Source organism: Lingula anatina, chromosome 10 (genome assembly GCF_051362555.1).
Source record: "Lingula anatina isolate TDL-2025a chromosome 10, LinAna3.0, whole genome shotgun sequence".
In the NCBI taxonomy this organism is placed as follows: domain Eukaryota; kingdom Metazoa; phylum Brachiopoda; class Lingulata; order Lingulida; family Lingulidae; genus Lingula; species Lingula anatina.
Window position 1 is genome coordinate 6,623,174 of NC_141776.1, and position 26,678 is coordinate 6,649,851.

Sequence of the window (26,678 nt, forward strand, 5' to 3'; positions counted from 1 at the left end):
AATCGAGTTCTTATATTTTAAAGCTAATTAGTTTTTGTTTTGTAATTGGTTCATCAGTAATGAACAAAAGAGTAACTTTCTGTGTGCAATTCGTCTTGTGGCCATACACAAGTATTTATCTGATTATATATACCTGTCTGTTTTAAATATATTGATAGATTTATGTATATATATAGGCTATATAATGCATGAAAAGATTTTCGATGTAGTATATATTTCTATATCAAGAAAATGAATTATGAAATATTTGACGTGATGCCACTAAATGGCATCTTTGTTATCACTGGGGAGAACGTTCCTGTATATAAACAAAAATTGGACGTCTCCATGCCTGTTTGCAACAGTAACAATGCGACGCAGTATTATTATTAATGTTGGTGCGACGTAAATTGATTGTTACGTCACATGTGCGTCACCATTAAACGCAACCAATAAGAACATTCGTAACAACGTTGCCGTGATTACGCTCAGCGTAGCAACAAGCCCCGGGTGGGGAAAAGATGTAAGAAAACATCAGGGAATATAAATAAGAAAGTTTACACACAGAAACTGGCGACTGAACTACCACCAGGTTTGCGAAAGCTAATGCAGGTACGTAGAAATTGATTCACCAAAGGGATATTTATTAATATACATTATTACCGTTTAAATGCGAATGTGTCCTCAGAAAATATGTATCGAATTTTATTTTATAGTGTTTTATAACTTTACACGTGAAGTTTTTATAATGATGCATCTAAAGAATTTTTTTCAAATCCGTAAAGAAGGTCTAGCGCCCGAAAGCTTGGATTAGATTTTACATCTTTATAGTAGATTTTCATAGATGCACATTATAATAACTTATTTATTTCTTAAAGATCTATACAGTGATTTGATATGAATCTTCAATATATAACATTACCCAAAGACTCTGCTATGTTTTAGATGTCCGAGTTTATACATGTATGTAGATTTTATATAAGACATTCTAAATCTTCTTTTTCCGTGCATATTTCCAAATCCCTTCCACTCTCTGCTCATGACCATGTTTTATCCCCCTAACGTGTAGTCTCTAGGCAACCAGTTCCGTGGAAAGAAAAGGGCATGCTCCTCTGTGGACAACACCATGGCCAGTAAACGTCAGGGGATGAAGGAATTAAGTGCCGGGGATCACCGCAAGAAAGCCACGGGGCACCACTTCACGGCCTACGTACGCCTGCCTGGTGACGCGGAGGAGGCTGCTGGTTATAAAGAAAGGGCCGGCCATCAGGCCATGAGGATTGTTTGTGGCATTGGAGACGCGTGGTGTGATACCACCGAGCAGCAGCATAAGGTAAGCCTATAGTAAGCCTAGGAAACCTGTGCTTTGTTCTCAGAGATCTGATAGAATTTTCATAATCTATATCTATCTCTATGAAACTAAAAGGAATAATAATAATAATAATAATAATAATAATAATAATTATTATTATTATTATTATTATTATTATTATTATTATTATTATAGTAATAACCCAATTACCCTTAGGAAGGACAAGGACCAATGAAGCGCTTGACCATATTTTTCTCAAAACCTAAAATGCTTCGGCATAGTATCATTTTTTAACAAGATTATAAAGGATGACATATCTGTGCTTCATACCACAGATGACAATAATCAATATACCGAACCCTCCTAAATTTTTAAGATTGATTATTTGCGCACTTCGTCTATTTTCACTTCATGGACCATAGCACATATATTTATTGCCATGAAATCACCCTATGTTTCACTGTTGTAGCCGTGTCCGGTGTACTTGGGGCCCGAACTGGACGGGGCAGCGTCGGACCTGGCCACTCAAGGATACACCGTCCTCCGAGAACTTCCGCACGATGGAAATTTCGGTTGCGGCGCCCTAGTCGGACGGCACGAGAGCGACCTGAAACGCGTGGCCATCCGACTCATCCAGCGCGGCGGAAACAAGTCCAGCGATGCAACCGCCCACAGTAGCGGAGAGATCTACAAACCGTCTGGTTCTTTTAAAAGTTGTTTTTTGGCCGACAACATAGAACTTTTACAGAGTCTACGGCACGAAAACCTGATTAAAATGCACGAGTTTTTTGTCACCAGAGGTCACTTGGCAGTGGTTGCTGAATACTGTGAAAACGGGGATTTGGCTCATCTTGTGGCCCACAGGAAAGCGGGGTTTCTAATAGAACCAGTGAGCAGACGATACTTCAAACAGATCTTCCAAGTAAGATATTCGTCTATTTCTTGTAGTGCGCCCTTTATTTGAAGTAGATCTTACCGTAAAAACCGATGATTCATTATAAAGAATTCAGTTTTTGAAAGTTTTTTGAAAGTTGTTTGAGAAGTAACATCATCTTAAAAATAACGTTTTTTTTCTGTGTGTGTGCATGTGTGGCAGGTTTTTCTTTCTTCTTTTCTAGTCTTCTTCTTTTTTAATTTTTTTTTCGTCTATTTCCCGATTAAGTGACAGTATTTTCATATTTTTCTCAGCATTTACATATTTTTTTCGAACATTTTATTCATTAAGGCGATGGAATACCTGCATCACAACAACATAGCACACCGCGACGTCAAATGCAGCAAGTTCGTGGTCTCGAGAAGCAACGTCCTTAAACTGTGCGACCTTGGCACCGCCGTTCTATACAAAGATGGCGACCCCCTGCTCACTGATACCAAGTGTGGATCGCCAGGGTATCGGGCGCCAGAACTCTTGTCCAATTTTCCTTACGATCCTCGGAGAGTTGACATGTGGGCGATGGGTGGGTGAATGCAATAATTAAAATTAAAATAGATATTTATTAATTAATAAATAAATTAATTAATAACGAAAAAATAAATTGAGCGGATTACTGATCTTTTGTAAAGCTGCAAATACACTCCCCTTCAATCGGTCTGTATCCCTAATCGTCGGTTATTCGCTAAAATACCTTTACTGTTACCCGTTTCCAATATTAACTGATACCAACCTAAAAGAAAGATATAGGACTAAGTGAGTTAATCAAACATGCCTTACCGAGCACGTAGAGCATTATAATCTCATTTTCTCTTAAGGCGTTCTCCTCTACTACATGGCCACCGGTCTAATACCTTACCACGGTCAACCAAACATTCCTGTCAGACTGAGCTTTCCCAATGGAGATGTCCTCAACCTTAGCCGAGAACTAAAGCAATTACTGCAAGGTAAAATTAGGTCCAATTTGACGACAAGGGCCAAATGAAACCTAGAATATTACTTTTGAAAACGGCGGGGGCTTGTAGTTGTCTATTTTTGACAAGTAATGCGACATTTTCCGATCAACCACTTAATGAAGTCAGGGAAACTTGAATCTTACTGCTTTGTTTATTAATCTAATTTCAGTTGTTTATATGACTGTAATATCTATTTATTATTTTTTACATATTCAATTTTTATTCTTTTCTTTCTTTCTTTCTTTCTTTCTTTATTAAATTAGTGAACTCTTAATTATTTATTCAGTGATGACGGTATCTCTTTTAGAGTTAGGTATTAATAACAACTACCAAACGAAATTCCATATTTCAGGCCTCCTCACGCACAACTCTGAGCTCCGTTTCACCTTAAACCGCGTGAGAAATAGTCCCTGGCTGTGCAAGGCAGACGACGGCGTGTACATCGGGAACTTTTTCCGGGTGCGGCAGCCTGAGAAGGTGCGTACATCGGCCAAGGAGACGAAACTGAAGAGAGAATTGCACATCTGAAAGCCATTATAACTTTCAGCACACAAACATATTTAAAAATTGTCTTTGTAATCATGAAGCTGCACCACAATGTAAAACACTGGCAGTTTTATTATAAATATTTAAAATGCAGAGAAAATGAATATGTTAAGTGAAAATTGAAAAACCCCTAGAACGGAAAGAGACCGGTTCTCTCTCCACATTAATTAAGCATCAGGAAGTGGATTCTTGTATAACTATAATGACAATTGGCAAGCGACACAGATATCAAATCAGAATAGCGGTTGCATGTTGACTTTAAAATATTTCAAAGTATTTCGGCCGCCATTGCCGTTCTACGTGTACAATTTTTCAGTGGTTATCACCTTTGGCAAAAAAACACTTAAAATTCACAATATTGGGGAGACTAAATTTCAGTATACTTTACAGAAATGGGCAAAACTTTATCATCATGATTCTCACTTGTCGCCGACTTGTGAAGATAGCCGTATTTCTGTTTCATTCGGATTGCACTTTCAATAAATAGTGTTCTGTGGATTTCCTTTGTCGTTTTGTAAGCGGTGTGCTTCTGCAGCTGAGATACGAACTTTTAAAGGCATAATAACTCTTTGTATGAGACCTATATTTCACAATAAAAACCTTGTGAATAACTCATAGAAATATAATATATTCTGTTTAACCACAAAAACAGCAGTTTTAGCTTTTATTCTGATATTTGAACTTGTCTTTAGACCACGTGACCTCCATTGATGTCTATACTCTGTTAAAATCTCTTAAGAGATTTTAACAAAAAACCAAACTTTTTAGAAAAAAACCAGGGACTAACTTTGAATGTAAAAATGGATTCATTAACCATTGGTAAGTATGGGAAAATTGTTGTTTACTTCAGGAAAATTCATTTTTTGGCCGAAACGAAGAGTTATTATTGCTTTAATGTAATACTTACATGTATCATCATAGAGCCGTTGAAACTGGATGAAGTACATTGCACACAGCAATGTACGAATGACTTTTTTCAAGTATCTCTTCTCTTATCTCTCCATGATTCATTTATTCATTCTGGGGAGGGAGGAGGGGGGTAGTCGCAGTGAGCAAGCATATTTTTACCTCGTTTCTCTAGGCAAATATAAAACAGCAGCTGTGGGCGATACTGCAAATGTTTATACGGCGCAAAGATGGAAAAGTTTATTCTTTTCCTCGCTTTTTTTTCTTGGGCGGGAGGGTGGGGGAGTTCTGGGGGTGGCGCCCACCCACTGTGTCCACCCTTTGTTCCAACATAAAATATGTGGCAGATCACTGATTTTGCCCGTTCAGAGGAAGCATATGCAGGACTGATCACGGGTGTAATGATCATTAGACACATACATGTAATTTCACTAATTTAGCACTTGTTCGAAATGCAAAAGATTAATCCAGTCCAAGATAGATACGAGCAAGGAGTTTTAATAAACTACAACTCATTGATACGAGTGAGTCGCACTGATCATTAAGACGGCGGAAAAACACCCAATTATTTACATACTAGGAACTACCTAATTATTTTAATACTTTCATCTTGGCACATTAAAAAAACATCCAACTAAGCCCCGGGGAAGTAATAGGCACCACACCTGCCATTAAGCCAACATTTTTGTTCCTGTTATAACAGAAATCAACAAACGCTTGTTGTGTATTTTCCACTTAACGTCAGAACCGGCAAATGCCAATTTTCATTAAGGTCTGCCGGGGTGTGAAAGTGACGGAAATGCAATTTGTTAATATTCCCTCGGTCGTACGGATGGGCTCGGTGCGCTGGCATATTTTGAAACACGATCATGCTAACATAAATGGGGAATATCAGATTAGTCCTTCATGCTAGCGTCTTGGCACGTTTTTTTACAACGCCGACAAATTGACTCCTGATCAAATAATAAACGTAGCGTCGATAAGTATATATCAACAAAATTGTTCCAACACGATTGACAGGTTCAACTGGCGGTCGTTGTGGGTTTTCCACTTAACGTCTCCATCAGAACCTCCGGTCTTTATTAAGATGTGCCATAATATGAAGGTGGATGGAAGTGAAGTGCAGGACTAATGAAGGTTTTAGGAACGTTCGCAGACTTATGAAAATGCACACACACAGTTCCCGATCAAAGATACACAAAATTTGCCAAATGTTGAACACTTAAGCGTAGGTAGCATTTGCTACGTGTATGCACCTTTTTCAGTGGAGGCAGGCGATGGCCGTACGGTTTTCTTGAGCCGATACTTTGGCAGAAATTAAAAAGCATCAACCCGTAGGTCGTGGCAGTATCAGAGATGCCACTGCATAATTCCTGTGGGGGCACTGCTCAGTGGACTAACTTGTGGTGATCTGCAATACGGTGATGTCAAAAATCTTACGGATCTAGAATTGTCACGGTCGTCAAACAGATATCGTTAGTTAAACTCTTTCGGTCCGTTCATTATCCATTTCGTATAATTTTTGCGGCTGCATAAAAATACAGACAAAGATTTTGAAAATATAATTATTCTTTACCAAATCATTTCATAGGCCTTTACCTGATAAATGGGAAAAACGGGATTCGAATATTTCAATTAAAATTTGGAGTTACATATTTAGTTTAGATTCCAACAAAACACGTTCATATCCTCCTGATGTAATTCTATACCCAATGAAAATATTTGACAAATCGAGAAACATTACGGTTGTTTGTTAGCAAAGGTGGTACTTTTAACAGAGCCCGAGAATATTGAACCAAAGACCGCAACATATGGGCTTATAGAAATCTAGGAGTTTTGGTGAAAGCTGCCAAAGTATTCACATATACAAATAAGAACATATTATTTTATTGAGATACGTTGGATCAATATGACCCGACTTCATCGTCAGTACAGACACAAGCCCTTCCTGATTTCCCTGGAAAATTTACAACCCTTTCAGATCAAATAAATTATTCCCATGCCAAATTTAACCTTTCTTGTTGAGAATAAACCAACTAGATTATCTAGTTGCTACTTACTAGTGTACCGGTACCTTGTCTCTTTAACACTGTTTTAGAGGCATTGCTGCTGTATACTCTCTGGCCACAGGGTGCGCTAGTAGTCTGTTACAAAGAGTGTTCAATGGCTCGCAGTGTTATTTTGTATACTTTTTTAAATAATAATTATTATTCTTATATGGCACATTACAATAAAAATCTCTATGCGCCTTACAATTACTTTTAATTAAAAGGGCTAAATGCTACATTTTAAAAGAGCTAAATGTAAACATTTAAAAGAACTAAATATTACAATTAGAAGCAAGCCCCTGATATCAGAGCTGATTGTGTTTTCTAAACACTGCAGTGCGGTTGGCCTACTAGGTCACCCAAAAGTCTCAAAAGGTAAACGTGCATCTACCGGGTATGTTCCTCTTTACAAGCACACATGCGGCTGCAGGTCTAGTACATGTAGGCCTTTTCTGTATGACAACACTAGCATGGTGTCACGAGACTGATGACGTATATATATGACGAGGTGAAGTAGTGTTTCCAGTAAAGCTAGGTCGGCCCAACTGAAACTACATGGGTAGGTATGACCCCATGCCCACAGATTTTAGAGCGATCTATCCCTGTGGGGAGTCTCACTAGATTACTGTCAGCTCAGCCGGCTTAGGTGTCTGTCCCGCCTACTAAAAGCTGTAAGGGGGTAATTAACTACCGTGCGCGCTCGGCTGACATCAATTTAGCGTGAACCACCCAGGGAGTTGGGTCAATCGAGATGGATCGATCTAAATCTATGGGAATACACTCTATGACACGCCGCAGCGAATTCATTGACTACGATGATCTCACCACAATGAACAAAATAGTATCTTTCCGGTCCCGCACACCATTGACTACGATAATCTCATTGACTACGATGATCTCACCACAATGAACAAAATAGTATCTTTCCGGTCCCGCACACCACCACTGGTTGCCTGCGCTTGAGGTAATCGCTGCGACCGTCTGATTAAAATGATGAGATTTAGACTGCATTCCCACTAGCAAAATGGTAGCATGCTCATTTCTAAACCTATTTTCTGCTGAGACCTTATGGACTTATTTGACCGCTCTAGGTGACCGCTGCCCAACTCGACTGGCAACGCGACCTCTGAATATCAGCTTATTAATTCAGTCTCGTGCGTGCGTCAGGCGCTTGAAATCAGAACGACTTCTTTTCATTTACAACACTGCTAATGAAAGTATTGCGTACTGCATGATAACAAGTAATGGTTGGCACAGATCGAAGAATATTGAATTAAAAAAAAAAATTAATAAAAAGAGTAGTCCTTACGAGAACACCACAATGCTATCAGAAAGAGCGGGTTTCGAATAAAGTTGGTAGAACCCCCAAGACATGAGGCCTTAAACATTAAATACAGTTTTGTTTTTTTTTTTTTTTGTTTTTGTTTTTGTTTTTTTTTCAGAATAAAAAGGAACCCACTTATTCTCTCTCCTTTCTATTGTGGTTACATGTACGTCTAATGAATCAAGAAGGCAGCGCTGGTGGTTGGTGAAGCTTTTACATTGGCTCTTTTAAATTATGCATGTATATTAGATACACGTATATTATATACATATTGGCCTCTGCCTCTAAAATAATTTATTGTTCGGACAAAACGGATGGTTACGAAGTCATCTTTGTTAATTAAGTTCGAATGATTCGATAATTTTCCGTTCTTCCTGAAACAATAATCTCCTTTATTATCTTGTTTAACGAATGAACGACAACAACCACCATGATACCAATTAGATGCACAATTTATTCAGTTATTTGCCTTACATTAACGCCTACAGACATATACAATTCCCAGACACAAAACAATTAGAAAACTCATAAATGAGAAGATTTGCCATTGCGGCGATTTGCTGGTACACTAATAAAATAAGAGCGCTCAATAAGTTTCAGCTGTATTAAGTAATCAGTGCTGATTTGGACATGTAATCAAACGCCGCGCGGTGTGTCTGAAACTATCGCAACAACGAAGAGCAAGAACAATAAGCACACAAACAATAAGACCGACCTAGATCCAGCTATAACTCGGATATTATCAGATGGTATTGATTACAGAGAAAAGCTACTCCTTGATGACGTCAATATCATTAGATAAGACCAGTAAGATATATCGCTTGGGTTATCGTCGATTTCTTGGAAAATAACGACGTGAAATGCTACATCATTTAACGTGTTTTGAGATGTCTTGATGTATGTTTTATTATTCTCAAAGCTTTATTGGCAGTTGTTGTGTATGAGTGCAAACTAATGAAGGCTATACATATCAATTCTGTGGCAGTCATGAATTTATGTTTTAATACATTTACGAACCACGATACTGCAAAAGAAACTGACAAAAATCCTCGCTGTTTTTGACGAATGTCAATTGGAAATGACTAATGACTTATTTCACGCTTAAGGAGTTGTCAACAAGACATAATAATTCCATCAAATAATAATGGTCGATCCAATAAACCATTAACGGAGCTTTCACAAACAAACACGGCAAAGGAAACGATATATATATATATATATATATATATATATATATATATATATATATATATATATATATTTTCTTTTTTGACATGTGCCTGCCTCCTATCCATCTCTTTCGCAGCGGTTTGGCAATCATCTGTGCATGAATGCTGGCTAAATCTCATGCCTCAAGTGTTAATATAATTAACAAGCAGATAGGATCTGATGACTTAATTTGAGAAGGCGCATCCTCTTGCTCCGGAGTTTGTATATTAAACTTAGCCTGGGCATTGGTCTTAACTTGTAGACCAAAATTTCTATCTATTTTAGATCAAGATAAGTGTATAATAGTCCACAACTATTGGACTGAAACGCTAGCCATGTCTATTTTGTTATTAAACACGCGCAACATTTAATGTAGTTGAACTAAGCACCGATTTATGTCAGGTCGAAGCATACTAAAATTTCTGCTAAACGTTTTGATCAATTTTCGATTTCGGTCAACTTGCTCTTTGAAATGAAGAGAGGTATTTACAGGCAAATGTTGGGGCAAATTGACACATTTTAATTAGTTTTATTCAGGACAGTAACTATACTTGACCTGTCACGGTCTGACCTTGTTCGTGCGACTGGTCAGCACTTATCTATAGGGTATTCCTTCCATAACATACCACCATTGTTGTATCCAATAGATCCGTTATTGTTCATGTTGAGTAGGGGGCCAAGATTCAGTAGCAGGTAACAGAATACAGATATTTCACGGTGTGTTTGTGTGTGTGTGGGGGGGGGGGGGGGGCGGGAGGGGGAGGCAGACAATGGTGACAGGAGACAACGGTGCCAGTTTACAAAGGAGTATTTGTACAGTGCACTGAACGTATCATTTGCCGTGTCTTCAGTGACAGCCAAATGGTAAATAATATCACCTGATCTACCATTAAGATACAATTTAAAGTAAGAGCTAGGCAAAGCAGCTGCCATCGCCAATACAAGAATTACGTCAGCCACTCTACTGCACGCCTAGTTACATCTGAAATAAAGTCGACCTTATATGCACAGCCTGATAGCGTGTCTGCAACTTCAAATAGAAAATTTATTTCCAATGTGGAATCACACTTCGATTCAGACAGATAAAAGAAACGAACGCGACAGGCACTGCTCCCAAAACGCAGCGCAAACCACGCGGGAATCAATTATCCATGTACAAGGGATTTACAGTTGAGGTAATGACATTGTTTTTGCAAAATTCAATACGACGTATTCACGTCATCTGTCTGTGCTGACTGATACTAAAACACCGAGGGATGCGAAGAGCAATTAACTCTCCCCCCCTCCCCTCCAATGTTGCGTACGTGATTAAGAGATACGAAAAAAAGAACAGTCTAGCTTGGCACGCATTTTGGCATTAAGCAGCACAAGCTATACATCATTGAACGGATTTGTGCCGGACAAATTTGGATAAAAATGAAGTCCCTGAAGACTAAAGGATTAGCATAGTCAGCTAGGACATTAATCATATCATTACTAGTAAAACATTGCATCATGCTGGCGTCAGGAGATTTTTACTCTATTTTTTAACTCAAAAGCCTCAAGCAAATTTAAGGACACTTCATAGGGCGTAGTAACAACAACATTAGTCGTTGAAAAAGGAAGAACGTTTATTTCAGTGCAAATGCAACTATTATTTCCGAGCGATTTTTGGACCGATTAAATCATGATTGATAAGACCGAAGCCATCGGATACTCAATATCACAAGCGGAACAAAATTTGAGACTTATTTCGCCTTATTCCCAAGATAACAATTGCGCTGTCGTATTCTATGGAGATATGGATACATTCAACGCAAACTGATGACCAAACAATTGCCAACTGATTGGTGAAGTTCCCATATGACGCAGCTGAAATGTATACTGGGTATTTGACACACACACAAACAAATCCAAAGAACCGGAAATTTCAAGGTAGGTAGTGCCATTACGTCCAATAAACAAGCGTTTGACGGTGGGAATTGTCATTCAAGTGACTTCAAAGTCAAAGGGAAATGGAGGAAACATATTGGAAACTCGTTTTAGAACGACACCGTTCGTCAAGGTATAAAAGCCACATAGGTATGGTAAAACGAACACTTTACAATGTGACGCTGTCATCAGAATTTAGAGTCGAGTAAACACGGAATTTCGGTTGTTGCTTCAGCCTTACGAAGAAAGTTTGGATATTCTTTCAAGAAGGAGTCTTGTTAAAAGAAAATACTGGATTTCTAGTTTGACAGAAATGCTCATTGTGAGTTAAAGGACTACGTAACAAGCGGATACCGTTGGTACATTGGTGATCTGTGTACAGCAAAAGTTTGGTCCATAAAAAAAAGCCGGTTGTCAAAGCGGACCATGGACCACTTGATGTATTAATCAAAAACAAAGTCTTGAGCAATAACTCTGCTGCAGTCTGAAAAATAAAAAACAATAAACAATAAAGGACCGAAAAGCAAAAGGTAAATTCCCCCAGGAAATTATTCTTGACAATGCATAATAATACGAGCACCTGTGCGAGTACAAACATTACAGTGGCATCTGTTGATGAACATGGCGACCACTTTGCGTTCGCAGTGGACACGGTCTTGACGGGCTGCGTGTGTTTCGTGGGCATCGTGGTCAACATGCTGACGTTCGCCGTCCTATGGGTGGACCGTCTGCGCTCGTCCACCTTCTACTTTCTCCTCGCCCTTTCTGTCGCCGACACCTTTTACTTAGTTCACGCGCTCCTCTTCCAGTTCTTCCGGTCAATATACCCAAAGACCGGTCTCCTGCAGGGTTACTTCCGTGCTTGGCCCTACATCGAGCCGTTTGAATATCCGCTCGGCATGATGGCGCTGACAGCCTCGATTTGGATCATCATGATGGTCGCCGTAGATCGGTATGTCGCCATTGCCCATCCGTTCAAAATTAGCAATTGGAGTACAGCTGGACGAAATCGGTTGAAGCTGACGGTGCTCATTTTGGTTGATGTTGTATTTAACTCTCTTTGGTTCTTCCGTCAGAGGACGGAAAAGACGTGGAACGAATGCACTCACAGCATGGAAGTGAGGGTAGTTCCTTTTGCAATAGGGTTGCATCAAGGAACGCGCATGGCTCATTCAATTTCTTTCCTCACGTTTGTATATGGCATTCCTCTACTCGTTTTACTCATTAGCAGTTTCCTCCTCGTTAATACGCTTCGTCAAAATCGGTCAGAGCGGCAGCAGCTCTCTCATTCCTTCCAGTCGATAAAGATTCGGGAAAGAGAGGGAAGAATCACCGCCATGTTGATCGTGATCGTAATACTCTATCTCCTTTGCCAGACCCCGGTGTTCGTGAACCACATTTTGTACGCACAGGAGGGACGCGTGGACTTGGGACCTAATCATAGGTACTACAACATCATCACCAACTTCCTAGTCGCCTTTAACTCCGCCTTCAACTTCTTCGTGTACTACATCTTCGTTCGGGGGTTCAGAAAACGGTCCAAGGATGTCCTGTGCTGCTGCTGCCATGGAAACGGACCGATGACGTCAGCAAGCACACTGCAAAGGTCGACCGTGATGTCGTACAGTGTGATGACGGTGGATTCTAGGTGTGCATGTACGAGCGTTATGGAATTGACAGACGTTGCCGGGGAAACCAGCATGAACAAATTTGGCGGAATTAGCAATCTAGCACCGCCGTGTATTATGCCAGAGTAATTGCTTCTTTGTACAAATAAGTGTGTAAAACCAAGTTCGTACACATACAGTGACATTAAGTATTTGTACACACTTGCAGACTAACCGCACATCCTGCATTTTGGCAAATTATATCAAATCGATTGTATTGTCATACACGCATCTACAGGATAGACAACAAAGGTTAGTACTTTTCAGCTTGATGTGCGTGTGAAAGATATTAAAATGAGACACCCTGAAAATGAGATCTCCTTTCTCTGACTTCTCTTTGATGTGTTCATCTTTGAGTTTTTAGACAAAATGGCTTAAATCTTAATCAAACACTGTCGTGTCAAAAGAATTATGTGCAATCGATGCAATTTTCAGTCTAATTCAATATACTCCCTTTTGCCATAAAGATCTGACATCGGAATAAATTTGGGTTTATTAGTAGGCCTATATAGGCCTACTTTATCGTGTTTCATTTTTGTTAATAATTTTTTAGAAAAAGGGTTTACCAGAAGTGGGGTTCGAACCCACGCGGACATTTGTCCATTGGATCTTAAGTCCAACGCCTTAACCACTCGGCCATCCTGGTCTGTTTCCTAGAGTCTGTATGACATAATTTTTCCCATGCAAATGTTCATCTGAACGCTTTCTTTCCTAAAAGATGCATTTTCTCTGTGTAATAGTATAAACTTAATTTTTGCAGTCACCTAGATTAGGAGATAATCACTGTGTGAAGTAATATTTTTTAATCATTGAAGGGAAAATTAACGAGAACGTGCGCCTACCTTTGATGTTTCCTCAATGTTTTTTCATTTATTATTTTATTAATTTTTTTGCGTCGATTAAACTCATTTATATGTTTCAGCTTATGGCTAAGTCTCAATAATGTATCAATGAAAAAAGTCTCAATAATGTTTTAACCTAAAAGTCGCCAATTATGTTTAATGGAAAGAACCTACATGAAAGTCTTATTTGATTAGGTGTTACAGCCATAGGAAGCTTATTTCTTAGCCACTACCACATAACATTGAGCAGAATCTGAAAGACCAGCCATTGGTGGAGCTTGAAAGCTATGCCACGAAATATCTTTCAGGCCCACCTTTTCCAATGCTTTGATGACATCATTTTTCTCAACAGACAAGGAACTAAAGTGAACATCACCACATTTGAAAATGCTTTGACCAACAGCATTCAGTAGAATGAGTACTCCGCCTTCTCTAAGTAATGACGTCACATTTCTTATTACACGACAAAACTCTTCTTCATCTGCGCATGTTTCCTCTAGGCAAAAGAAGCTTGTGACGCAATCAAAGGGTTGACACGTCACCGGATGTAGCGGGTTGTCGTTATGTACGTCACAATCGTAAATCGCAGACATCTTTCTGCGGAAATTCTCTCTGTCTTCCTCCCACTTGGTTCTGGTAATGGAAAGAAAGCACATTTTAGGCAAAAGCGCGTCTGTGAAAGTTGACGTTTTAATTGCCAGTGGCAAAACCATTACAAAATATGTAGTTAAATTACAATAACACATTATGGATTGCATTCAAATTATCATTGGGGGTATCTCAAATTTGTTGTTGTTTTTTTCTTCTTCTTTTTTCACCTGATATATGATCCCTTTCTAACCTCAGCAGGTTATAATCAATGGCGGTTTCATGAATCCAACATGAAGATCACTTAACCGATGACATATGCGTTTGTCACAAGGCATTTCAAGGTTTAAATATCTTGTGACATTTTAGTAGGTGGAGGCCTTTAAACTGGCATTTTTGAGCTAGGCTTTGGTGAATATTAGAATGAAATAAAAGAACTGTATTGCTTCTATAAGAGTTACTAATACGATACATACACATCGCCCTCTAGAGCTGCCACATATTTAAAAGCCGGGTCCCAGTCAAATGCATCCACGTCGTTATTCTTCCATTTTTTCAACGCGTCTCTGTTGCCGGGTGCGTAGTCGCTGAAAATCAACTCGTTGAACCACTTTGCGGCACTGATATGATTGCTAACTACAGGCCCGCTGCCCAAATCTAGCAGACGATCTCCGTTAATGTCCCCTGAAATAAGGTGACTAACATGTATAATCAATTAAAAGAGATATGATTGATAGCGTTTGTTTCACACCTATTATACGAGTATGTAACCCTTTGGGGCAATTTCCGACACCGGACATATAATTTGTAACCTCGTGACCCATTAATAATTGAAAAATAATCGTATTTTATATATTGATCTCATGAATTGTCCACATTTTCTACTTTTTCAGGGTGTTTTTAAACAAAAAGTATGTTGTTTTGAATTTTAAGTCATACCTACACTGTACAAAGACAAATATTAAATGCGCTTATGATCATGCATAACATGTACGTAATTCTTTCTTACCACCTTCTGAAACCAGGGCTTCTAAAGTAGTATACAATATTAAAGTATCAGCGATATAATAAAGCTCAGTTTTGGATACATTTTGTCTAGGTATAGGCCTATTAAGATTTTATATGTGCACTAAGTACACTAAGGTTCCTATAGCAGGAAAGGCGAGTGTACCGGAAACACTTAACGGAACGTGACAAGAGATAGCAGGTTGCTGGCTACCCTCTACAGATTGATTTTCCACAGATATGTCTCTAGATAAAAAGACAGTACAAGGTGACAACAGACCAAAATGACCGTCTATTTATCTAGAGACATATCTATGATTATCTGTGGAAAATCAATCTGTCGCCCTGGTAGAGGGTAGTTGCTGGCTACGTTTACGTATACGTAGCAATCTAGCTGTCGTATCCCACCGGCACCGGAAACGCTATGTTTTTGTAACAGACTGCTGGTGATCAGAGAGTACATGCATTTCTTACCAGTGTTGAACAAACTGTAAAGGAAATCCTTTATAACGGCTGACTGTGGTACCCCTGGCCCATAATAATCGTCCAGATAGACTTGTGGATCAAACATGGATTTGTAATCCACGCCGCGACGTAGAACTTTGTCCGAATATCCTTGGTTTGCCATGATATGGCTGTGCAGGGCGACGTTACGACACGGTCTCTTTGTCTAGCTAATTGTAATATTGTACAACTGACTAGTAGCTCAATGTCACCTTATATGACCGACAAGAAGACTGTTATATAAATAGTACTGTACAAACTTCAGTATGACCTACAACTACTTACAGTGCATGTAGGTCATTACCCAAACATTATTTATAGTATTTATAGTTCCAAGGCATGCTTCAGGAAGTCACACTGGGATCGGGATAGGGGCATACGTTGCTAGGTTTTTATAAACATTCTAAATACAGTCTTAATAGAACAGCGGGTAGATTGCAAGGGATTGAATTTGAATATTTTGTACACCTTCTGGTGATGGTTTGATAAGGTTAAAACAACATGTCCTGACCCCCCCTTTCGATTTCCGAAAAAATCGCATCAGTGTTCCCCTCTTGAAATTAGAATTTGACTAGCTGAATCATATACACTGTAGTTCTAAACCGTACTAAATATAAACGGCACCATTCGCCCTCTAAATTATCAAATTTCGGGGGGGGGGGTCGGCTTCGCATCCAATGACCCCCTTTCAAATAATCCTGGATTCGCCTCTGTAGTAGGCTATCTGATTAAAGGGTTAACAATTCTTTATATGAAATTCTAAATTCCACAACAAATACAACGCATACAAATATAGCGAATTCCCATTTATACCACTAAAACGGCGGGTATCGCAATTATTCTCAAATCTGAGCTTGTCATCGGACCTTCATAGATTATTGCAAAAAAAAAAAAAAACACACTTTAAAAAAGCAATCAACTAACTTTGAAGTTTGAACAAGATTCATTTTAATAAAACCATTGGAAAAGTATGGGAAAATTATAGTTTACCCCAGGACAATCCGTAAAAGGTACTCTTCCCTCCAAAATGAAGAGTTGCTATTCCTCATATTATACCAACTCGACATTGAGTGTGCCGCCTGGTGGCAGGGCGTGTAGTGTATATTAGAGAATCCGACATTTAAACTCTCTACAGGTGCAGGAATATATGTATATGAAATATTCTTGTAATCAGTAATAAAGACTGATGTTATGTTTATCCAGGGCCGTAGCCTCCGGGGGGGGGGGGGGGGGGGAGGGGGGGGGGGCAGGGGGGCAACTGCCCCCCCTGGGGTTTGAGGTGTCAAAAAAATAATCGCAAAGGTTAAAAAAAATAATTGCAAAGTTGGTATCAATTATGTGAGAAAATGCACTCATGGCCACTAGACAATCATTCAACAATCTGTTTACAAAGGTGTACTGTTTTTAGCCTACTCAGTTCATGCTAAAAAGCTCACCCTCCCTTAGAAAGCTATCCCCCAGGCCAATGGCGTGTTGTGTTGAAAAAATGACTGTACTTATGGCAAAATGAACCCTCAATTTCTGACTTTTGATTGAGCAATAAATAACAGTTAAAATGCACGAGAATGCAGTATTCTACATACAGTTTTTAAAAATTTTCCACCCCCATCCCCCCTCGGGACCTTAGCACCCTCGTGTTCGCTTACTGCCCCCCCCCCCCCCCTGGCATTTTGCTCAGGCTACGGCCCTGTTATCACATTTGTTTAGAAGATGAAATCCACATTTAATACGTTGCCAAGCAAGCTAATTCTCAACAGTCCATTGCAAATAAAGGAAGCTAACATTGGCATTAATTCTTTTCAATTACTGGCTTTTTGTCATATGCTCGTGTGTGCTTGAAAAAGTTGTTAAACATTTTTTCCAACGTTAGTGGGGAAATTTCGTTTGTTGGAACCTAACTCTTATTTGATTAGATGTCACAACCATAGGAAGCTTATTTCTTAGCCACTACCACATAACATTGAGCAGAATCTGAAAGACCAGCCATTGGTGGAGCTTGAAAGCTATTCCACGAAATATCTGTCAAGCCCACCTTTTCCAATGCTTTGATGACATCTTTTTTCTCAACAGACAATGAACTAAAGTGAACATCACCACATTTGTAAAAGCTTTGACCAACAGCATTGAGTAGAATGAGCACTCCGCCTTTTTTGAGTAATGACGTCACATTTCTTATTACACGACAAAACTCGTCTTCGTCTGCGCATGTTTCCTCTAGGCAAAAGAAGCTTGTGACGCAGTCAAAGGGTTGACACGTCACCGGATGTAGCGGGTTTTCGTTATGCACGTCACAATCGTATATCGCAGCCATCTTTCTGCGGAAATTCTCTCTATCTGTCTTCCATCTAGTTCTGACAATAGAAAGAAAGCGCAGTTTTTAGGCAAAAGCGCGTCTAAAATGCCATTTCAGTTGAAACTTTTATGTATCAGTTGCAAAATTATTACGAAATATGTAGTTAAATACTCAAACTAGTTATAGGGGGTGCTATGTAAATTCTTTTTTACCTTATATAAGGTCCTTTTTCTAACCCAGCCTGTCATCAAACTTGAAGTTCACTTAACCGATGACATACATGTATGCTTTTGTCACCAGGCATTATAAGGTTTAAATATCTCGTGACTTTTAAGTAGGTGGTGAACTTTAAACTGGTATTTTTTTAGCTAGGCTTTGGGGAATAGTAAAATGAAATTAAAGAACTGTATTGCTTCTATAAGAGTTACTATTACGATACGTACACATCACCCTCTAGAGCTGCCACAAATTTAAAAGCAGGATCCCAGTCAAACGCATCCACGTCGTTATTCTTCCATTTCCTCAACGCGTCTCTGTTGCCGGGTGCGTAGTCGCTGAAGATCAACTCGTTAAACCACTTAGCGGCACTGATGTGATTGCTAATGACAGGCCCGCTGCCCAAGTCTAGCAGACGATCTCCGTGAATGTCTCCTGAAATAAGGTGACTAACATGTAAAGCGATACAATAAAGGTCAGTTTTGGATGAAATTTGTCTGTGAACAGTAAGTTTTTATATGTACACTAAGTACACTTAAAGTCGAGCGTACCAGAACACATAACGGAAAGTGAAAAGAGATAGCTGGTTCCTGGCACGTTAACGTATACTTCGGTAGCCGTATGCGTATCAAACTAGCCATCGTATCCGAGGGTAAGGAATACCCCCCTCCCCCCCCTTAATCACCAATCACAAAGAATTAAAACAGGTCAATCACCAATCACTTGCTAGTGAAAATTTGGGCTCAAATAACACATCACGCTCGAAAAATAAGGCCAATCACGCGTAACGCAAAAGGTAGCCTATTCCCTACCCACGTATCCCGTCGTCACCAGAAACTCTAATTTTGTAAACAGACTGCTAGTGTATTTCTTAGGCCATCCTCTGGGAACCCCAAAATCGGTGCGAGAGGGCCAAAAAAAAAAAAAAAAAAACAGCCCAAATATATATATATATATATATATATATAGGCCTACTGCTTAAGTAAAGGAATGCTGTCAGTACACAGCTGGAAACACAAATTCACAACAGAAACACTATGTCTTTATCCATGCTCTCAAAATATTGAAGCATTGTGTATACTTCGTAGAAAGGTTTAAAAAAAAGTCATGAATAGATATGCTGCATATTACCAAATTTATTTAAGGTTATTTCATGCATTTTGTTGGTATAGCAATCAATAAAACAAATAGGCTATCAAACAAACAGTGTGTCTTTGTAGGCCTACTCTCTGAATATTAAAGCATTATGAACACTTCAAAGAAATCTTCCAAAAAAGATGCAAAGATATGCTTAATACTACCAAATCTATTGATGGCCATTTTGGTCGATGCCATTTTGTCTACTTCGACTCACACGAAGCAGCCAAACCGTTGGGTGACCTGGCCGACCTTCAGCCGACCCTTTTTTCGCTACAAAAATTTGGTGCTGATTTGGACATAATTTTCCAGGTGATAATCGCTGGCCGCCGCCAGCCTTTCGTACAGTATAGGCCTACTTGTAAAAAGGTGATATCTCCATGGCCAATATCAATGGCATACCAATCCAAAACGACGGTCCCCGTTCTCTTTATGACTTTAATTGAAGTGTAATTTGAAAGTATTCCTAGAGATGAATTTGACGGCAAAGCGGATGCGCATGCGCAGAAAGCTCATTTTCCGGCAAATTTAATAACATCGTTTGCGACAACTGACTTCGTTGGTGGTGATTTTTTTTTTCGGAGAACGGACGAAAATCGGTTCGCAGGATGTTATCCATAAAAATAAAAAAAATGTGGCCTTACCAGCGTTGAACAAACTGTGAAGAAAATTCTTTGTAACCGCTGACTGGGGTTCCCCTGGCCCATAATAATCGTTCAGAAAGGCTCGTGGATCAAACATGGATTTGTAATCCACGCCGCTGTGCAGAACTTTTTCCCGATGTGCACGGTCTGCCATGATATGTCTGTGCGGTCCAACGTTACGACACGGTTTTTGTGATAACTCTTTGTTATATTGTACTACTGACTACTAGCTCAATGCCACCTTATAGGACCGACAACAAGACTGTTGTATAAATAGTATTGCGCTGATTCATGTCACTTTACCCGCCCATCATTATTTATAGTTACGTAGCCAGTACCAACGCATCATGATCATTCAAAGCATGCTTCAGGGAGACAGGGAGCGACAGTCATGTATGCGTTGCAACTTTTTTACATCCCAAACATAAGATAGTTTGAAAGAAATGGAATTTGAATTTTTTGTTCACCTTCTGGTGATAGTTTGAAATGGTTAAAAAGGGGAGGAGAAGGTTATCTGATTAAGGGGATAACAACTATTCATATGAGGTTCATAATTTCACAATAAATTCATTGTACACAACACATAGAAACATAAATTCCATTTTATCACTTATGCAGAGTTTATAAAAAACACACACTAAAAAAATCTACTACATGCGAATTTCAGAACGGACCAATTAATCATTGGAAAGTATGGGGAAATTGTCGTTTACCCCAGGTAAATGCGTTTTATGGCACTTTTCCCGACAAAATGAACAGTTGTCATCTGTTAAATAGGCTGTGTCGACAATGAGGAGCGCACATACATGTACATGTAGTGTGTGTGTGTGCCACCGGATAGCAGGGCGTATAGTGTATATTAGAGAATCCGATTTTTAAATCCTGCAAATGTGCAGGAATATTTGAAGTATCCTTGGTATGAAAAGTAATGACTGATATTATGTTTATCGGCTAACATTGGCATTAATTCTTTTCAATAACTGTTTTTATTTTATATATATATATATATTTTTTTTGTTTTTTTTTTGGTCACATGTTCATGTGTGCTTGGAAAGGTTGCTCAACATTTTACCAACTTCAGTGGGGAAATTTCGTTTGTTTCCTGGGCTAACGTAATGATATTATGCGTAAAGTCGCATTATATGTTACACGCATGATGGTGTTTCGACACAACTTGTCCCATATGCCAAACAACTTGGTTGCGCAGACGCTGGGCCACCCGCTGTTGCTTGTTGGGTTAACGTATGCTGTCGACGCCAAATACAAGTCTGAGTGTCCCGCCGCGCGACGTATTTGTAATCAAAATTCAACTTTTTAATTACTCTACTTTTAAAAACAGTTTACGTTTGACTAAATTTCGGTGTAAAACCGGCACAATTTTTCATTTATCATAGCTGTACACATAATGTATAATGCAACAAGAATTCCACCACAATTCCATGCATCTTTATTTTTCCCACGTCTGCACACTAACCATCCCCTCATACTTCTTTACATTACTACATTACTTATAAGGCGTTTAACCACTGTACATCTAGATCCAGCTAGATATAGCTTGGACATAATGACGAGATTCGTAATTTTGTCCATGGATAAAGGAACAACACTGTCAACAGGTACCTGACGCGGTGCATGATTATAGTACTGTAGCATAGAGTAGCTGTTACTACTGTTGTTACTAGACAATAAATAAATAAATAAATAAATAAATAAATAAATAAATATAACTTAGACATTTATTTATTTTTAAAATTTTCACTTTTAATCGTCCCCGACTTTGATTCTGAAATAAAAAACCTTGCAATGAACTGAAAATAAAACATAATCATAAATAACCCGATAAATACAACTACAATGAATCATACCATATTAGCTACCCTCAATGCTACACGGAAAGCACGCACGTGTCGTCAAATCAACCCACTGCTACTTTCATTCGTCGTACAAGTTCCAAATGTGACGTAAAATCAGGCCGATCTCTGGTATTAGATTACCTGACTGTTCTTGGCCACATAAAATATCAAATGTTGAAAAAGAGCATTTGACAATTAAAATGTAGAGATATCTTTCTAATATGGAGAAAGATAAGAGTGTTTGTGGCAGCACTTTAGTTCAGAATATTTTGTAAGCCTGGGTCCATTTCTTAGTGCTATATACTGTAAACTTGAACAAGTTTGTAAATAAAGAAATAATCAATCTCTAAGCAATTAATTCTGGGGCCAGTTTCACAAATAAAGCTTCAGACGAAAATGCCCTTAACTTTAAGATGCATTTTTTTTTTCAGTTACAGTTTAGGAAAAATGTAAACTCCCCTAAAAATAAAGTTACCAACTAATGCCCCAAAATACATGTATTAGCCACATCGTGCCATTATAAAAAGGTGCACTTTTCCATTATATTGGACATTTATGTTGATTTATCTTGGCTAAAAGCTGACAAAAATTTGGTCTAACACGTGTCATTCAGTTAAGCTGATTGCACTCAGCAAGTGTCCCCACAGAGATGTGTCAATGTACATAGACCGTTGGTGTCTACAGGAATGGGCCCTAAAGTTCTTTCGTGAAAGAGGCCCCCTGGTGGTTTCTTAAATAATACAATTCATAATCATTACTATGTTATACAGAAAAAAATCCCTCAAGGCTAGGAAAATAATTCACACCCATGGGGACGTATTGCACATTATACATCACTGTGACAATAAATTAAAATAGTCTAACAAGTCATCATTCACAATACTTTGGAGTATTCTTGAAACCTCAGTGATTACTCTCGAATGGTTACAACGTAAACCTTCAACAGACTAACTAATGTGACAGAGATAGAACATAAAAATATAACATGAATACTACAACAATTGTATGAAGTCATAAACAGTAAAAGGGGATTCATTAAAGCTCTACAACAACACCTGATATGTGAACTAAAAATTACAGTGTAAAATTTACCTATTCCAATTTCTACACAGATGTAACATTTCACTTTAGCACTTAACAGTTAACACTTAATTACATTTCTGTATCTACTACATGTACCTGTATATGGCACATATAGCAGAATCTGATATATGTAAATACAAGTGCCAATATATATTTTCTGTGCTACTTTCATATCTGAAAATGGAAATTGTTTGACCCAAGCTCAAAAATAGAAAAAATATAGTAAAACCTCTTCTTATGACTTGTACTCAACAATTCATGGCATCCTAGTCTCAATCAGGCAAAATTCGGTATATGTTTGTAAGCAGATCCATCCTTCCAAAGTATATAAAATACGGCTATAAATCATTTATGTTTGGTGTACATAATTACCTTAAGACTAATTGTTATTGACGTGCATGTGTGCGTGCGTGTGTGTATGTGGGGGTGTTCACATGCATGCATGTGCTTATATTTACTCGTCAGTGGTGGGTTAGAATACATTGCCAAGTTTTATAGCCAATTTGGCTCGGTGTCCATGTTAATTTAAAACCAAAAAACATTTACATGTGTGTTTGTGTACCACGTATGCATGTGTGTTCATGTATATACTGTATTTCCTTAACCACATGGCAGGTCAAGACCACACCCCAAAGTTTACGACTAGCTTGATTGAGAAAAACCTTCGAATAAAAAACACAAACTGAAGCAATCTAGACATAACGACAAGAATAAATCTAGTTGTCAACTAACATAAAAAATGGTTTGAAGACACAAAGTGTGTCAACAACCACAGTGTAAATGCTGCTTAATAATGCAAACTAGCAATATAAAATATATATTTCACATGAGCCCAATAACTATTTAAACTAAAAAGCATAAATGTATGACTTCTATTGAGATCTACATGTTAAGATATGGCATTTTACAGATTAATATAAAGGAAAAACTACAATAACTAAAACACTTCTCCGCATTTCTCAGGTAAACCCTTCCTCCGATGGGTAAATTAAATCCAATGAATAAAAATAAAAATTAAATTAAATAAAATGGATAAATTTTTTCTAGGGACCTTCTGCAGCAGCTAATATTGCTGCCAAAGTGAGGCAGTGACCTACATGGACCATCAAGGTCACTGGTTGAGATAAGGCAGGGAGAGCAATTGCGTTAGGAGAGACTCGTCACAATCTCATCTCTCATTCTAACTTACTATATGACACATAACGAATCGTTTCCTCTCCACTGCTGGGTTTTACACAAAAGTGTACTGTCATGACTTCAGATCTTTTTCCCTCAGATCTCCGGAAATTCGTCAGTCAACAAAGATTTTGTATCCTCCTGAACCTAGTTCTTCTCACTCAGTTATCCAGCATATTCTACGTAAAGCAACTGTGAAGACAAAATGTCACGGGCCTTTTTTTTTCAAATTACTTGTAATTTCAGCCATTTGTAATTTCAGCCATGTCTTTACTCAGACTCTGAATCACTTGTAATTTCAGGCATGTCTTTACTCTGACTCTGAATCACTCTCATAATTCATTTGTTCACTCCACCATCCTCTAACTTCCACTGTTGCCGGGTCTACCAACGGTTGCCTGGGCAACGGTTTGCTAACACCAGGCTTGGCTTCTGTCTTGTCAGTTGCGGCAGGAGTTGTGTCTAGAATACACAAAGAATAAAAACAAAATTAACTAGAAAAGCACTCAGAAAATGCAGCTGTATCAAAGGCAGTTCAGTTCTCACTATTATTACATACGTATATTTAATTATGTAATCAACTAATTAATAGGCCATCACCAAAATCAAAATCAAATTTTAGTTAGCCCATTTCTAACATATTCTGAAAATTAATTGCACCAAAATCCATCCATAGTAAGGCTGTTAACTGATAAAGTTTAACCAACAATGGCAAAAATACAATTATAATATTTGTAATATGCTCAGCATTGTCCTCTGTACAGTACACTCAAGAATCTGAAAACCTTTTACGAAACATGACTCTACCTATACAATACATTTAACTTATCCCCACAAATCAAGTGCAAACTAGAAGTAGAATCTATATGCACATACTCTGGTATCCCTTCCCAGCATTTTGTCTCCTGATGGGGGGAAAAGACTCGTATCAGGGAGCCTGAGAATGCTCTAACCACCCCCCCACCCCCACCACCTTACTCTACACCACCTTTAAGCATTGTTATATAGCATAATGTGTGAACAAACTCTAAAGTCCCTACCCAGTATTTCTTCTAATGATTGGGATGGATACCTCCTTAGAAGCAAGAGCATGATCTACACTCCCAACACCCATCTCTATCCATATTGCTTTAAAGCATACTTCATTTACATACTCTGAGGTCCTCAGACTCTGAGGTCTGAGGGTTTGTATTTTTTCTCCAAATAGCTGGCACGTAGACCTGCTTAAGAGCTGCAACATGCTCTACACCCCCACCCCTATCAATATTACTTTAGAGTATATCATGTGTAAATACTCTGAGGTCATTTCCCAGTGATTCTTCTCCTAATGGCTGGCATGGAGACCTCCTTAGGAGCTGGAGCATGCTCTTCACCCCCCCCCCCCCCCCCACTCCCCCACTCCCCCACCCCCACCCCACCCTTTTCTGCATTATTATATAGCATACTACATGTACGTACTCTGAGGTCCTTTTCCAGTATTTCTCCTCCTAATGGCTGGCATGGAGACCTCCTTAGGAGCAGGAGCTGTACACTCATTGCCTGGTGTGGGTAGTAGAAACTTGTGTCCAGGAGGCTGAAAGCAAAAAGGCTAGATTGCTTTAGCAGTTTAAAATAAAATAAATAAATAAATAAATAAAATTTCTTATCAAATTAATAATTGAAATAAATAAGACTTATTACTTCATTCCATGAGCTAGAAAGATACCAAATTAATATTTTTGGTTCTAAAAAAGCAGCATTTTGGAAGTGAACAGCTCACAAAATTACATAAAATAAATCAAGACTTAAAACTATAATGTATGTGTCACCTGTAACCCTGTGGACTGTCCCACACTGGGCGTCCTGTCCAGTTTCTTCTTTGGACGTCCACCACTGGCCACGCCCCCTTCGTCCATGGTCGGCGCCCGGACCACCTGCGTGTTCTGCATGTATTCGGTGACGGTGAGCACGGGTTCGTTAGTGGTACGTAGGTTAGTCAAGATGTTAGACTGTTCTTTCTGTCACCAAAGAAGAGAAGGAAGGAGAGAGAGAAAGACAGAGTGAGACATCGGGAAGATGTTATACAATAAATTAATGGATACAGGGGTCAAACCAGCAGTTTTTACTTAAGAAGCAGGATTTTGTTACGTATCTCCATATTTATGCAAAAAAAATGTATTGTTTCTATGTCTAAATGACAATCATTTTAATTTTAAGAAGTATATCATATTAAAAAAAAAACTGTTATGTGCTAATTCGAGCTGCAGGCCATGGGACACAACTTGTCATGTGTGTGTGTGTGTGTGTGTGTGTGTGTGTGTCAGACCAAATTAAACTTGAGATTATTACACAGCAGTTATATAATGTTAAAACAACACATTATAACAAAAACTGAATTAATCAATAAAGCCAAAGTTGGCCATACCCAACATAAATTGTTTTAATAAGATCACACATCATGCTCACCATTACCAAACAAAGTCTTAAATAAGTTTAAAGTCAGTTTAAAGATAAGATACAGATATTTAGTTTATATTATAAATTGTTCTTTTAGATGACCCAAATACAA

General features: G+C 38.6%; 4 protein-coding genes and 1 non-coding gene across 8 annotated transcripts in view; 2 read left to right on the forward strand and 3 right to left on the reverse strand.

Annotated features, from left to right (window-relative positions):
• Positions 1-17: 17 nt before the first annotated feature.
• Positions 18-3,918, forward strand: LOC106165305 (uncharacterized). Its single transcript, XM_013543469.2, has 6 exons — positions 18-591; positions 1,049-1,312; positions 1,761-2,213; positions 2,517-2,748; positions 3,041-3,169; positions 3,531-3,918. Exons 1-6 carry the CDS (start codon positions 586-588, stop codon positions 3,704-3,706), a joined length of 1,260 nt encoding a protein of 419 aa, XP_013398923.2. The 5' UTR covers positions 18-585; the 3' UTR covers positions 3,707-3,918.
• A 6,211-nt stretch (positions 3,919-10,129) lies between these two features.
• Positions 10,130-13,309, forward strand: LOC106158409 (FMRFamide receptor-like). The gene has a single exon (XM_013534361.3). It carries the CDS (start codon positions 11,683-11,685, stop codon positions 12,877-12,879), a length of 1,197 nt encoding a protein of 398 aa, XP_013389815.2. The 5' UTR covers positions 10,130-11,682; the 3' UTR covers positions 12,880-13,309.
• On the reverse strand, positions 13,271-16,019 carry LOC106165307 (nicotinamide N-methyltransferase-like). The gene is made up of 3 exons (XM_013543471.2): positions 15,699-16,019; positions 14,696-14,903; positions 13,271-14,264 (listed from the first exon to the last, which is right to left on the reverse strand). Exons 1-3 carry the CDS (start codon positions 15,850-15,852, stop codon positions 13,847-13,849), a joined length of 780 nt encoding a protein of 259 aa, XP_013398925.2. The 5' UTR covers positions 15,853-16,019; the 3' UTR covers positions 13,271-13,846.
• Positions 13,353-13,435, reverse strand: Trnal-uaa (transfer RNA leucine (anticodon UAA)). Its single transcript has one exon. It is a non-coding gene; the product is annotated as a tRNA-Leu (tRNA).
• A 5,429-nt stretch (positions 16,020-21,448) lies between the features above and the next one.
• Positions 21,449-26,678, reverse strand: part of LOC106165344 (sodium leak channel NALCN) — a 33,360-nt gene continuing 28,130 nt past the window's right edge. For 3 of the 4 annotated variants that reach the window (XM_086997097.1, XM_086997099.1, XM_086997096.1), the window contains 3 exons: positions 25,939-26,127; positions 25,589-25,703; positions 21,449-24,592 (listed from right to left, as the gene is read on the reverse strand). In XM_086997097.1, coding sequence (XP_086853223.1) covers positions 24,441-24,592; positions 25,589-25,703; positions 25,939-26,127 — 456 coding nt within the window. In that variant the 3' untranslated portion in view covers positions 21,449-24,440. The remainder of the gene's footprint in view (positions 24,593-25,588; positions 25,704-25,938; positions 26,128-26,678) is intronic. The other variant, XM_086997098.1, reaches the window with a different exon arrangement.

Excerpts from the sequence above, each read along its gene's own strand:
- LOC106165305 (XM_013543469.2), top strand. Across the intron at positions 1,313-1,760 it reads CCACCGAGCAGCAGCATAAG|CCGTGTCCGGTGTACTTGGG; the intron begins GTAAGCCTATAG and ends TCACTGTTGTAG. Across the intron at positions 2,749-3,040 it reads AGTTGACATGTGGGCGATGG|GCGTTCTCCTCTACTACATG; the intron begins GTGGGTGAATGC and ends TTTTCTCTTAAG.
- LOC106165307 (XM_013543471.2), bottom strand. The coding sequence starts at position 15,852 with ATGGCAAACCAAGGATATTCGGACAAAGTTCTACGTCGCGGCGTGGAT. Across the intron at positions 14,904-15,698 it reads TTACAGTTTGTTCAACACTG|GGGACATTAACGGAGATCGT; the intron begins GTAAGAAATGCA and ends ACCTTATTTCAG. Across the intron at positions 14,265-14,695 it reads GCAGCTCTAGAGGGCGATGT|AACCAAGTGGGAGGAAGACA; the intron begins GTATGTATCGTA and ends TTCCATTACCAG.
- LOC106158409 (XM_013534361.3), top strand. The coding sequence starts at position 11,683 with ATGCATAATAATACGAGCACCTGTGCGAGTACAAACATTACAGTGGCA.